We start from the raw sequence: 14,277 nt of genomic DNA, 5'->3' as shown, positions 1-14,277 counted from the left end.
TTAGTCTGAAGCCATCACACATCACTGGTAGTCTTCAAATGACATTTGTGAATTGTAGAAGGATGACAGGTCTCATTTAGCAGGTAGTCTATGGACATCATTATTATAATTTGTCAGGGCTAGATCAGTGTACGGTGGAACCTCCAAAGTCAAACACACGTCACGCCACTCTTCTGCTGTTAAGTCAATTAACTGGTTCGAGGCTCAATTTGTCGGCATCATAAAACATTTATTAACTGTAGAGATGACATTTACTGTAAGTAACGCTTTACCTTCCTCAACTGGAGAGCTGACTCACGCATTATGGGCAGTGGACCCCCGCTATTCGCGGGGGATAGCGAATACTGGAAATCTGCGGATTATTGACGCTCATTATTACTACTTTGAAACCAAACCAAAACAATTCTTGAATAAGATAGCAAAAACCACCAAAAAGTGTTTTTTGTGGTTGGTTCCCCCTGCCCCCCCAAAATTAATAATAAAACCCAGAGAAAAAAAAATAATTGGGGAAAAAAATCTGCAAATTCCGAACCACAAGTATGCGGGGATCGAGGCAAACGCAAAGAGCTCCATGGCCTCCAGGGGGCGCCTCAAAGTCGGGAAAAATAATTACAGCGGTGCCTTGAGAGACGATAATTTGTTCGGAACGCAATAGACTCGTATCTCAAATCATCTGTCCTAATTAAAATGAATAGAAATACCTTTAATTCGTTGCAGTTTCCCCCATGTTTTTTTTACGTTTAGTCTGACAGTAAACTTCAACTGGGAGTGACAATAAATAGCTTTTTTTTTCAATTGTTCGCTATCTGCCAAACTGCTGTTTATCGTGAAATCAGTTGAGTTCACTGTCACAATCCAGCGCTTCTATCAAAACTAGTTAATACTATTAACCCCCCCGAAAATGGAAACGCTAACCTAGATTCAAATGTAAAGCAATGCCCAATTTATATTACTACAAATGATGTTGTCGTAATGATGCTTACCCCTTGATATATATGAGATGATTAACCTTAGCTGTTTGTTGTGTTGCAGTTTGGATTGTCAGGAGAAAAAAAAGAGTTAAAAGTACACATTATTTATTATTATTATTAGTAGTAGTAGTAGTCGTAGTTTTTCTGTAAATTAGCGCTGCCACGTGCCATATTAAACTGCAGTTTATTGCTTCTTTGCATCTGTTCATCAACATTTCACTGTAATGACAAAGTTGTGTCTAATCCCAATGTACATATCAGAAAAAAATGGTTTATTATACATGAATGGGAAGAATCAACATTAGGTTTTTCATTGTTATATTTTGAATTATAATAAATTATTATAATGTTATTTTATATTTTAAATTTGATGAGATTTTATCTTATCATTTAAAGAAATTGGTAAAAGCAATGGTATTGGTTCTTATGCATATGTAAATTGCCAAAGGAGGAGAGCGCCATATAAAATCTCGAATGGGGCGCAACATTGCATAAAGTATAAAGACACGATCGTCGCTAAATAGTAAAACTAAAAGTAAAACTTCTCACCCTTGCACGCCGCTTCAGGGAGCGTAATTGACAGTTAGCACGCTCTCATTGTCATGGAAGTCATGAGCCATTATGCTTTCACCTCCATGTTATTTATGTTAGCATCGGCTTTGTGAAACTAATTTGCACGTGTAACTGATATTTAATTAATTGTCATTTTTCGGAGCAGTCGGACCACTCCCTGTTTTGCAGGAAATTCCATGTAAGCAGTAAATTCCATGTACAACACAGCACAGCACAGTGGTGGAGTTAAATCATTTAGATGCTCACTGAGCTCAAGTCTCCCTTGAGCTCACTCATGATGACGACTTCAAATTTTGTTTGACTCTTGACGCATATGACTCCTGAAAAATGCCACTGAACTCCAAACTGTGTACTTTTGTTGTGTGCATTTTGTTCTTTGAGCTAGCCCACAGCAAATGTCATTATTTGGCGTCGCCTCGGTTTTGTATAAAAGCATTGCATTGCTGTTGACTGACATTGTCATTAATAGAGGTATTAATCTAACTCATTTTCTGCAGCTTGTCCTACTTAGGGTGGAGGGTGAGCTAGAGCCTGTCCCAGTTGAGGGTGTGAGGCAGGGCACACCCTGGACTGGTCGCCAGTTGCAAGACCAGCCAACCGCAGGACAACTACAGTATAGCCAAACAATGTTTATGCAAAATGTTTATTATTTTGGTTTTAGTTTGCAGTGGCGTAGAAGTGTACTGCAGCATACTGAGACTGTCCCAAATGTTAGACACAGTATACTGTAATGCAGTGCAGTACTGTACACCACTGTAAACTACATCCACAATAATAAGCATGTTGTTACATTATTAGGCTGACCATGAAAAGTCATTTCAGTAGTGCAACTTCTTTTATTGTACATTGCAAATTCTTCCAAAGTTTCAAATGTTTTTTTTGTTTTAATTTACATGAAGTCTCCCAGTGTTTTCGAGAAAGTGTCTTTACTGGGATGAATTTCGTCTTTAATGACTAACATATTGATGACGTCAGTGGATAGATGTGTACCGCCTGCCATGAGGGAGTCGTGTTTTTTTTTTGTTTTTTTTTTACCTGGACAAATATTTAGGGACCCCTTTTAGGGTCGCGGTACAAACATGTTCCATGCATAGCAATATTCCACCTGTGTGTGAACGGAGTAGCGTGCTCGGTCGTCGGGGAAGTGGACTTTTCGCCACCCGCTAGCAAGCCGTGTCGTCGTGTTGCTGTTGAGTGAGTGGAAGAAGCAGAGCTCGCCCACAGCAGCAGCGAGCACATCCCACGTAGTCGCGCGACACTCCGCAACAACAATGGCCAAGCGTAGTCTGTGGCGGTAGGAGCTCTGTCTCGCTCTCTCGTCGGAGTCCTCCCTCCCCGATTTCACTCGATTTTTTTGTTTTTGTTTTGTTTCTTTCTTTTGTTTTCACACCACGGTGGCGAAAAACGAACCCGCGCGGGGATATTGGCCTCGGTGCTTTTTTGTTTTTGTTTGGAATCATCCCACAATGTTCGAGGCGAGCCCACACGGACCGTGCGTGTGTGTCCCCGCCGCTGCTGCTTCTTCTCGGCCGCTGGGTTGCAGCTACTAACCTAGCCGCTTTTCACACGGCGCTTAGCTAACGTTTTTTTTTTTTTTTTTTTTTTTTTTTTTTAGCACTCCCCCAGCCCCTGTCGTTTTCTTTAAAAAAAAAACAACACACCAATGTTTTAGGGTATTTGCGTGAACTGTTTTATGACAAGAACAGTTCCGAACGATCTTACTATTCGTCAAAGAAGCCTGTTTGTATGTTTGTCGCGGAAACTAGTTTGCGGGCTAGCTAACAGGCTAGCTATTTGTGTGTGTGAGCGTGTGTGCGTGTGCGTGCGTGTATTCGCGTAAGGAAGGAAAACGCCGAGTTTCCTTTTTTAACAAAGTATGGATGACCAGACCAGGATGCTGACGGGTCTCACCGGACTTGGCGGACTACAGCCGGGGGACGTGGGCGACCCGGACTCGGTTCGGAAACAGCAGTCCCTCGGCCAGCCCCAACAAGACATCGGGGATATCCTCCAGCAAATAATGGCCATCACCGACGAGAGCCTGGACGAAGCACAGGCCAGGTAAGAGCGCCCAAGAGCCATTTTCCGTCACGTTGCTACGCTATTCTCAATCTTAAATGTAAAACCACGGACCCACACGATTCTTTTTTCAAAAGAAATAACCACCGTTATTTGTATTAATCGATCAACTCTGTGATACATTATTATCCCAAACCACCACAACGCTCGTATTTCACCAGTGTATAAAAAATACAAGGCGGTTCTTTGTTACTTCAATTGTGGCCGGCTGCCTTTTTGACTTTGCAAACACATTTACTATATCGTAAGAAACCACCGGCACACGTCGACTGATTATTTTTGTTTTTAGTTGCGAAAGTTTTCACAGCGAGACAATGGTTGTTGCACTGCTAATGATCTTCCCAACCACTTGGCTGCCACTTAAACTGCACTTGCATGGCTCATATAACTGCTTCATTACATTACAGCAGCACTAGTAGTAACATTTTAGGGCCTTTTATTAACCCCTGTATAAAACTGTAAAAAACATATTTATCACACTTGACGAGACCTGTCAAGTAAATACAGTCGTTGACATAAATCTTTTTTTTTTTATTATTATTATTTAGGGCAGTGACTGCACAATCTTTCCCAAAAAGGTTTTAAAGCTGCATCACATTGGTTTTCACGCCTAATGAGATTTGTCTAATTGAACCCCAATGTCTCTGAATAGCGTTCTGCATCAATTGATAGTCGATGTCATTATCCGATGAAATGCAAATGAATGCAGGGATTACTCAATTGGCTCGCGTATCCAGTCAGGAGCTCCCTGTGATGACAGCAGCCATTCATTCATACGACTCCTCACTTAATGCTCATTTCACAGAGGCATTCCGGTGTTTCCATTATTCCTAGTGAAGGGCAAATAAATGAAAACAGTGAGCACTCATGCGCCATGTGGACCAGGGAGCATAAGGTCAGTTTTCAGATAAAGCCTCGGTATCTCAACAATAGGAAGGCGTCCACTTGCAAGACCGTGGCCACAGTGTGATGTGTCATTAGCTAGTGATTTTCCACCCAACATTTGACCACCTGGTTCTCTTAATTAATTCACTCCCCTTTCCCCCCCCCCCACCCCCCCCCACCCATCCCTGGTGTTCATCCTTTTCATTGTGTGCTGGGTGCAATCAATTCTCCTATAATGTGTACGCGAGTGCAGCTGTCCGCAAATCGAGTTTCTATTAATGAGGTGGTGTTGAGGGGGAGGGATGATGTTATATACCCAAGCGCAAACTGGGATTGTTTGTTTTTGTTAGCTTTTCTAACGTGCAACTTTGAGAATACAGTCTGGGCCTGTGAAGTTTTGTTGTTGTCGCGCTTTACCCCTCGTAAATATGTTCACACCGCTGGGAATCATCATAGACCAAATGATAGTGCTTTGGTTGTAAAGCGGCACAATTACAGTGTATGTAACAGGCTTAACAGGTTACAAATATACAGTGTGTAACTAAAGGTGTGTCTGCTTTTGGAGTACTATAGTCATACCCCTTATAGTAACGCCTATGTAAGTATTGCTCTAATGTCCACTTTGTGCACAAGAGGGCACTTCTTTCTGACACAAGCAGGCTGTATATGCAAAGTATTTAATCAATAAAGGCAATTCCATTCCATTTGATAAAATATTCACCCATTGAACAGTGGGTGTTTGTTTTTAGCTGACGGCTCGACTTGCCTGAGGTAAGAGACCCTTTATGTGCTTGCTAATTGGCCTCTCTTGTTTAGTTAAGGTAAAAAATAAAAAATAAAATTAAAATAAATGCAACTCATTTCCAGGACCCTGCAGCACCTGTTTTTACCTCCTCTGAGGTGGTTAAGTTGCCGAGTATGCTTAAAAGTTGCTACTTTGTGGCATACCCATTAAGGGACAGATTACAGTTTTTATGTGTGTGTTGTTTTGGCTGTTCATTTACATAAAAGCATTTTTGACAACGGATAAGCAGTACAAAAAAATTGATGGATTGAAATGCAGACATTTTAAAATCTTAAAGTGGGCGTTTCCAAACTGGATAGTGCGAATAGTGTGTTGTGAACGGAGGGCATGCATGTTAGGTGTTCTTGGCATGCCCAAATACACCACAGTCAAAATTGTAGTTTCAGTTGCTTATGACCTCATTTGTGTCACATTACTTACCCAAGCCTTCATTCACATAACATGTACAGCAGTGATTCTCAAATTGTCGCACTAGGGTTCCCTCTAGTGGTATGCGCCCCCCCCCCCCCAAAAAAAAAAACAAATCACTGCCCTAGTATAGTTCAGTTGTATTTAACTTTTCAGTTTAATAGGTTTTCCTGTAATCTTTAAGAATTGCAATTCATTTTAATTGTAAGATTATTGAAGGACTTTAAAAAAATCCTGTATTTAATGTTCAAACTGCATAACGTTACAGTGGCTTACAATAATATTACAAATATTTTTTTTGTAATAAAACCTCTGCCTACTATGCTATTGTGTTTTATTGTTGGTCATGATGGTGGTAGTTGGCAAAAAAAAAAAAGGTAGAAAAGTTTGAGAACCACCGACATACAGTATGTGCCATCAATGATTTTGTCCGAGAGGATACGCTTCTGGTCTAAATCGCCAATTACTGCCGCAACTGGCAGTTTTCAGTAATTTCTACAGGATTTGATAACGTCTGTATGTAAAACTTCAAAAAAAAAAGTTTTACAAATAAAAACATGGTCTTGACTTACATCAAATTTAGTTGCCGATCCAAGATTGTTTCACATTGCTTTCTTGGTAATTTTGAACTGTTGTGAATATGCGTAAATATTTTGAAAACAAAACTGATGGAATTTGCGGTAGGTTAGTATCTATGAAGGTGCAGTGTGGTGGTAATCCAAAGGAGGATTGTTCAGGCCTGTCGGAGGTCGCTCGTTACAAATGGGTTTGGTCCTTTTCCAAAGGCCACACTGAAACTGTATGCTCGCCATTGTCGTAATTCTTACTCTGGTCAAGCTTCTCCATCCAACATCCACTCCTCAGTCATGATCTCCAAACAGAACATGTGACAAGGCTGACACGTGACCATGACACTCTTGTTGTGGAGGGTGTTTTGGAATGGGGAGTGGTCAGGGCAGTGCAAAAACTTTTGTGCCCTTCCTGCACACCCTGCCTGCCCTGCGCCCTCATCCTCTTCCCCCACCCCACCCCTCCTGTCGCCATATGTTTAGATGCTGGCCAGAAGATTCGCCGGCGCATTGGGGTGGATCAGACGACCCCACAGAGGGAGGGAGAGCAGGGGGGGGCACAGCAGGGGGTGGCCTGCCAGTCAACTTCCAGTACAGGTCAGTACAGGACCGCATGAGCACCTCCCTCTCCCCCTCCTGCTCATACCCTCCATTCTGACGGCAGCCCTCCCCCAACTCAAATCCAGCCGTGATGCGTTTAATGCCACATCCAAAAACTTTTTATATCACTCCGTAGGGCTGCAACGATTAATCAAATAATTCGATTACAAAAATGGTCGTAGCAAAACCTCAGGCTCGAACTTCGCAGGGATAATTTTTTTCACATGGACTAATGTTACTGCACGCACTACTCCCTGTAAAAATAAGCCAGGAGGAAGAGTCTGTAAAAGACAGTGTGTGTCCAAAGTTTGGGATCATTTCACACTTAATAAAAGAAGCTAAAGTATAATGTGTACCACAACAGCACGTCTACGATCGCCAACACAATGTAACAGTGTAAGCTACTTTAATATAGCCTACCATCGCTAGTTAGACAGTATTGTAATGCCCTTGCAAGTTGTCAAGGAGAGACGCAGACGGCGGAGTACTTTGAGTTGCTTTATTGAACAAATGGTAAGAAAACAAACACGTAAGAAGCACGTCCGATGGTCACAACTCACGGCGAGTTTCTCAACACACAGATTGACTAATGGGTTAGCCAGTTAACAGCCGGTCAACACTAGACTCATTCGCTGACGCCCACATCGCTCAGAACCCAGGCTCCGCCTTTTGAAGCAACAAACATTTAAAGTTACAGATAACTACAGTTGAACGATAGGATGGCGATGCCAAGTGGACAAAAATAATACCTGAACCTCACACGTTATTGTGTTCAATAATTCAAGATCAATTTTTATCCAATTAATCGATGGGATCATCGGTAGAATACTCGATTTAAAAAATATTGGATAGCTGCAGCCCTATCACTCGGCCCCGATTCCTCTCACATTGAGGCCGGAGCACAAAGCATATTATTTAGGTTCGTCTATGTAGTCCCTTCTTTAATTACCCACGGGGCTTTCACAACTGGAATTGGTGTTGTGGTCAGGTGTAGCCAAGTCATATTCATTTGTGGTTGTCTTGACTGTGCTGTTTTCATGGAAAAGATGGTGTCATCCTTTTCAGTCCACGCTCATCACATTCAAAGTTGTGTTTGTTTTATTTCATCTCAACACTGAATGTGGGCGGCAAAACTTATTGCCACTCAAACATGTTCATAATACACTCGTTGTGATGTCATAATATGCTTGCGTTTATTCTATCATGAACAGACAGTTGCCATTAATGTAAATGACACATCTCTGACTACTTCAACAGTGATTGGATTTAATGAGATACACAGGGGTAGTTTTAATGAATCTGACACCCGGTTGGAAGTCTTAATAATGTGAAATTAATTAGTTTTGGGCCTCATCGAAACTCATTACTCATTGACTGTTGCAGGACAGTACTGTGATTTTCATGGTTTTGGCACAAATTAACTAACAATTATAGCAATACAGTATACTCATTAGGGCTGCAACTAACATTATTTCAATCATCGATTAATCTTTTGATTACTTTTTAGATTTGTTGGTATATTGAATTTAAAAAACATTTTTTTTCCCATTCCTTTATTAAAAACAGGACATTTCAAATTGACAGTGCATAAAATGAACATGACTTATTATATTATATTATAATTCAGTTGCTGGTTTGGGCCGTAACTTCAGAAAATTAGCAAAAATGTTGATCGTTGTTTTCCGAAGTGAAAGCAGATGTTTGCAAATCAGTCTGCTTTCATGGAAGACTACAGAAATCTGACAATATATACTGTTGAGAGGCTGAAACATCACAGGTTTGGACAATTGAAAGTTAAACAAGGTCCCCAGACGAATAATCGATGATCAAAATAGTTGTCGAATAATTTGATGTTCGATTAGTTGTTGATTAAGCGATTAATTTTTGCACCTCTACTCATCACTACTACTTTATAGTCCCAAACTTCTTTTCACTTTTAGTCTTTTTAACGACTGGTGGGCTTGTACAAATGGACTGTATGGAAGATGGAGAAGAATGATAATCATAATGTATTTTTTTTAGGAGAAGAAGCACAAATCTGTAGTGTGCAAGTCAGGCATACAGCAGACAGTATGATGAGGCATAGGGGACTGCTTTACTACAGTTACAGAACATGCAAGCAACTGGAATCTGGCACCCAGCAATTATAACTCTAACTCATTAGCGATGACTATTAGGCTCCTTGACTTGTCTCACAGTACAGATCTTTGAAATGGCATCATTTTTTGTTTGTGTTCACATTGATGCATCAGATATATTTCTGCTATGACAGACAAAGGCATTTCCCATTGAGAATGCCATGAAGCCGTGCTGCTCGACACTTTTGAAACACACGCACATACCGCGGTAGACTCGAGTAAGTTTTAAGAAGAGGAAGACGTGGTACAACCTGAGATGGGGGGGGGGGGGTCTTTTTTATTTTTTATTGTGTTCCCCCTCGCTCTCTCCCCCTTTTCTCATTCCCTCTTCTCTCTCGTGCAGGAAGCATGCCCTTAACTGTCACAGAATGAAGCCAGCCCTGTTCAGTGTTCTCTGTGAGATCAAAGAGAAGACAGGTGAGTTTCAACTTCGCTCATTTCCTTTTTATTCTGCACTCCACGCAAGTTGAAACCCAGTTTGGAGGTGCGCTGTCGCGCCTTCCCTCCAATAATGGCTTCCTTGCATCCAAGCTACTTCCTTCCTGGCCTGACAGAACTCGCAAATGATCGAGTGTTGATTGTATTTGTTTCGTCTCGGCCATGCAGATTCTCAGTATTTATCGAGATTTGGTTTCAAAAGTAATTGAAAAACCTCCGCACACAAAAGCAAACACGAGTAACTGCTCAACATATACTGCAATCTCTACATCAACTATATCTTGCTCAAATTAATAAGAAAGACAAAAAAAATAGCCTTGCGTAATCTGGACAAAAAATTCACACACTCGTTGACAGCAGGCAGATATGAAAAGACCTTATTGCTTCACAGGAAGTGTATTATAGCATCTCGACATGCTATTTTCCGACGCACTCTTAGAACGTCTACACTCACTGCAGTATAATGCAATTATGCATTGGTAATAAATTGCTATGCATATCAATGCAGCAGCCTCAGCCAAACGTAGCATGTGGCTCGACCAGATTAACTAAAAATAATGTAACTCTCTCTCTATTAATGTTGTTGGATCGCACATAAACATGATCCGATGGAAAGCTATGTTTGAACACATGCAATTATTTAGAATTTGATCGCAGTCACACAATTATTTTAAGCAAAACCAGCTGGTTATCCCCATCTTGTTAGCTATTCCAGTCAGCTATCTGACAGATTCAAGTGCGGTTCAAAGGACGAAGGCTTGGGATGGCTGGCAGATTGATGGTTATGGTACTGTGAATGGGTGGGATTTTGAATCTTCTCCCCCCCTCTGTGTGCTTGCCTCTCACTTGTGTGTCTTCTCACCGAAATATCCTCTCTTGTTCGAATACAATTTGAAAATGCTGCACTGCTGCCTGCCGTGGCCCTCTGTCAATAATGTATTATTGCTCTCCAGTGATTGGAGAAAAGTACAGGCTAGGCTTGAGTGAGTGGGGCAGGGTACACCGTTTCCCAGGCAACCAGTCCTCTTATTTACCCTAATGCCATTCACTTTGATTTTCACATTTAGTCTCACAGCCAACTAGAGAGAAGCTCTGTTAGTACTCATACAGTATGCAATGTAGGAGGGGTTCATGGAGGTAGTTAAATGATAGATTTATACTGGAGGTGAATATGCTAACAGTACGATGCAGAAATATTTGTCTTTGCTGGTTAGCTGCCGGCCATCTGCCACGCAGCGCCCTCCCCGTTGCACTGTGTTACCTGCTTTGGCATTTCTCTGCGCCTCATAAGACCCCCTGCAGGCTCCATTATGTGCTGTCGGAATGGGAATTGACTTCTCTTTGGCTCTGCTTTTGGAAGACCCAATCAGTAACCCTCTTGTATCTCCACACATTTTATGCGGTCTCCCCCCCCTCACTGACATGCACTTGTCAGCACACACACACTTTCTCTCTTGAGCGCATACAGTGCAAGCGCATTGAAGGAGGATAAAAGCGAACTCGGTCTTTGGGTCTACTCCTACTGATTCTATGTTGTCCTCTCCTCCTCTCTGCCTCAGCCTCACTCCCTTTCTTGAAAGAGAAGACTCGCTTTGAACTCGGGGCTTTGATATGGTAATGTAATGGTGCTGTTGGAGGAGGGGAGGAGGGCCGTGGGGGAGGGGAGGTGAATTCCTCTGAGTGCTGCAGTTGGTTAGATTGTTTTCATTGTAAAGGAAATGTTCTGCGCAAATGCCAGTGCCCCCTTCTCGCTACGTCACCCTACCAACCCACACCCACACCCAAACCACCAAATTAAACATCAGCATGAAATGTGATACTCTTTAATAGTTCATTAAAAAAAAACACACACACACTTTGAGGAAGAAAGAAAGGAGAGACGGGAAATGATCAGAGTGAAGAGTTAGGGGCTTTGCTTCAACTCTTGTTCTCGTCTCCCTCGCTCTCATGGGTATTTACTTTAAAAATAGCTCATGTGTAGTGCAACGGGACAGCATATGCCAGAAATCTCCCACAAGCCACCACAGTTACCCTCAGAAGTTTTTACATTTAGTTTGGGCATCTTTTTAGGCGTTTTCTGTTTACCTTTCATGTTCTCCTTTTTGCTGTACACGTAAATAACATGAGCCTGTCACTCACTCTGTTCTGTCACAACCCCGAAGTTCCTTTTATTACACTTGCCAATATTGCCAATTTATTTTCGGATGTGTTTCGAATGGGATTTGAATAGTTTTCATGAGGAATTGATGTGACAGTGTGCAACGTTGTACCTTGGAGACAACAAAGTATATAGTTAAGTACCTTCTCCTTCCTTTCTCCCCAGACGAGCGCACATTTTACATATGCCAGTTAGCTCGAGAAGCTGCACTCATAGCTAAACATTTTGATTTTATTTAAGCTTTATTTATCCAGGTAAGGTAATGGAGAAGAGATCCTCATTTGCAATGCCAACTTGGCAGCACACACCAGAGTAAAACAAAGCAAAATAAAAGCAAATACAAAAACTGTACAGTGTGATGTAGTTGCGTAGTTATTTAATACATTACGTTACATCATGGCACATGGTGAATTAAAGGTTCTAGGCTAAAATCAGGTGCAGTGATCATTTACAATATCCCTCACTATTTACTTTTTAACGATGATTATTTGTTGCTGAGTATTCCAGTCGTTTGAGGCAGAAAATTGAAAAGAAGGGAAAAAAGAGGTTAATAAAAACGCTGGTATGCTTGGTGAGCAGAGAGCGAAGCTAGGGTGGGGTCTTGTCAATAAGTGTTAAAAACTAAAAGATGGTCATTGTAGGACTTTATGCTTAATCCTTATCTTGCTAAAAGTACTCTTGCCACACTCCAGTAGCTACCCCCCTCTTAGTTAGCATTAGCAATCACGGTATATTCACAGCAACCCCTTGTGGCATGCATCACAATACTGGACTATTTCAGCCACCAAATGGCCTCAATTACATGTTAATTGAATTGCAACATACTAAAAAATTGTAAGAACTCATAACAGACTGCTAATTTACCCACTTGTGTATTCACAACAACAGTAGTCAATAGTGGCTTGTTTTGACTTGTGTAATTTCAAGGATTTGACTAGTAAAAGATAAGTAAAAGATGCCGTATCTTGCAATAATAATAATAATGCTTTTAATGATGGGGTCATGGTGGTTATTTGTTGGCATAAAATCTAATCTTGGAGGTTACCCTGTAATTTCAACAGTTTTTTTTTTAACCATCACTTAACTTAGATGTTAATGCTCTTAATTTAATAGATCTGCGCACATGAAGCCTTATGAATCACGGGCCTCATTAAAGCAGCTTAATTATTACAAGTTTTAAAGAGCCCAATTTAGAAAAGCTATAAAATTTTATTGTTGTTAGGAACCTATGGGCTGTCGTCATTATTGTACTTTTATTAAGCTTTATAGCAAAAATATCCCCGGATCCTCATATGGACAAATTCTCATCTTTTTAATTACTTCCTGAAACCTCTCAATTTATATTAATGCAATGCAGTGGAGTAGGATTATCTCATTGGCTTTTTGAGGAATCTCACTTGCGATGTGTGGTGTCCTGTCACTCCCCAGCCCCCCTTTCTTGCAGAAGAGAATGGAAAAAAAGATGGTGTGTGTTGGTGTTGGAGGGGCGGGGGGTGGGGGGTATGTGCAGGAGTGATACAAGGAGATTGATGAGGCAGTAAGAGCAGGAGTAATTACTCGATGTCCATTTCCCAAGCCAGATTGGCAGACGGCTAATATCACACAGACCCCTCGCCCTGACAGACGCCCCCCACAACACACACACGCACACACACACAACCTCTACTGCCACCCCCCCCCCAATTTAAAGTGAGGAAGCAAGGCAACTCAACCTTCAGCCTAGATCTAATGGTGTGTGGGCCAGCTGACTTTCCCATGTGACATTATTCCTACAGGAACAGGATGCCTGTTTACCGACAAGGCTGTCTGGAGTTGTAAAATGAGGACATCTCCATGGAATATTTCACTGCCATATGATTTTTGTTTTGGTTGTTATGTCACTCAATTTTGAACGTGATGTGCTTCTCAGTACCTATCTTGCAGCACACGAATCCAGTAAATTCAAACAGCCCATCATTATATAAAACAAAAGTCTTAAACTCACTACAATTGTATCATTATTTTTCTGTGTCTATCATATAAGATTTTTGTTTATTTTGGGGTAACCACTGATGGAAGAAACACTCGGGCTGCCAAGATTAGTTAACTAGTCACAAGTACGTCGATAATCAAATTCATCGACAATTTAATAGTCGATGTCGTTGTTTGTTTTTCTCTCATAAGTACCTGAATCCTCCTACTGTCAATCTGTTGTCTGCCTTCTGGCTGTGACGCGCATACGCAGTAGTGGTTATTCGAGCCTGCCCGTGACGTACCCGGAAGAACCACGGCTAACCGGCACAACAGCGATACATGAGCATCTAAAAAGAAAGTATGTTGTGGCTGATTCAATTTTTGATGAAGAGAGACAGTCATCTCGGTAAGCTATTTAGATAGCAAGCTGCTAATATTAGCGTCTACAGCAAAGAACTACTTGCTTAAAGCTATAAAGATTAACATTAGCTTAAGGCTAACGATGACGATTTAATTAGCCTTAGCATACAAGTTATGCGTTTGATGTCACGTTATACCTACAGAAATGAAAAGCTACATGGCAGCCATGTTGAGGGAGGGCAACGTTCCCATTAAAGCCAATGCATTTTTTATTGAAAATACATCAGAATTTGCTAATTTCTTAACTGACCTCCATGATGTTTACTTTCTGTTTACGTCA

At 41.3% G+C, this 14,277-nt stretch overlaps 1 protein-coding gene across 4 annotated transcripts in view; it reads left to right on the top strand.

Moving 5' to 3' along the window:
• Nucleotides 1-2,586: 2,586 nt before the first annotated feature.
• pbx4 (pre-B-cell leukemia transcription factor 4) overlaps nt 2,587-14,277 on the top strand; it is a 29,881-nt gene continuing 18,190 nt past the window's right edge. The window contains exons 1-3 of one of the 4 annotated variants that reach the window (XM_061748848.1): nt 2,587-3,605; nt 6,774-6,887; nt 9,372-9,445. In XM_061748848.1, the coding sequence (XP_061604832.1) occupies nt 3,421-3,605; nt 6,774-6,887; nt 9,372-9,445 (373 nt within the window). In that variant the 5' untranslated portion in view covers nt 2,587-3,420. The remainder of the gene's footprint in view (nt 3,606-6,773; nt 6,888-9,371; nt 9,446-14,277) is intronic. The other 3 variants (XM_061748850.1, XM_061748849.1, XM_061748851.1) reach the window with 3 other exon arrangements.

The sequence above is a fragment of the Phyllopteryx taeniolatus genome, chromosome 16 (genome assembly GCF_024500385.1).
Source record: "Phyllopteryx taeniolatus isolate TA_2022b chromosome 16, UOR_Ptae_1.2, whole genome shotgun sequence".
NCBI classification, from domain to species: domain Eukaryota; kingdom Metazoa; phylum Chordata; class Actinopteri; order Syngnathiformes; family Syngnathidae; genus Phyllopteryx; species Phyllopteryx taeniolatus.
Note: the sequence above shows the minus strand (reverse complement) of the source record. Positions and strands in the feature narration are given on the sequence as shown.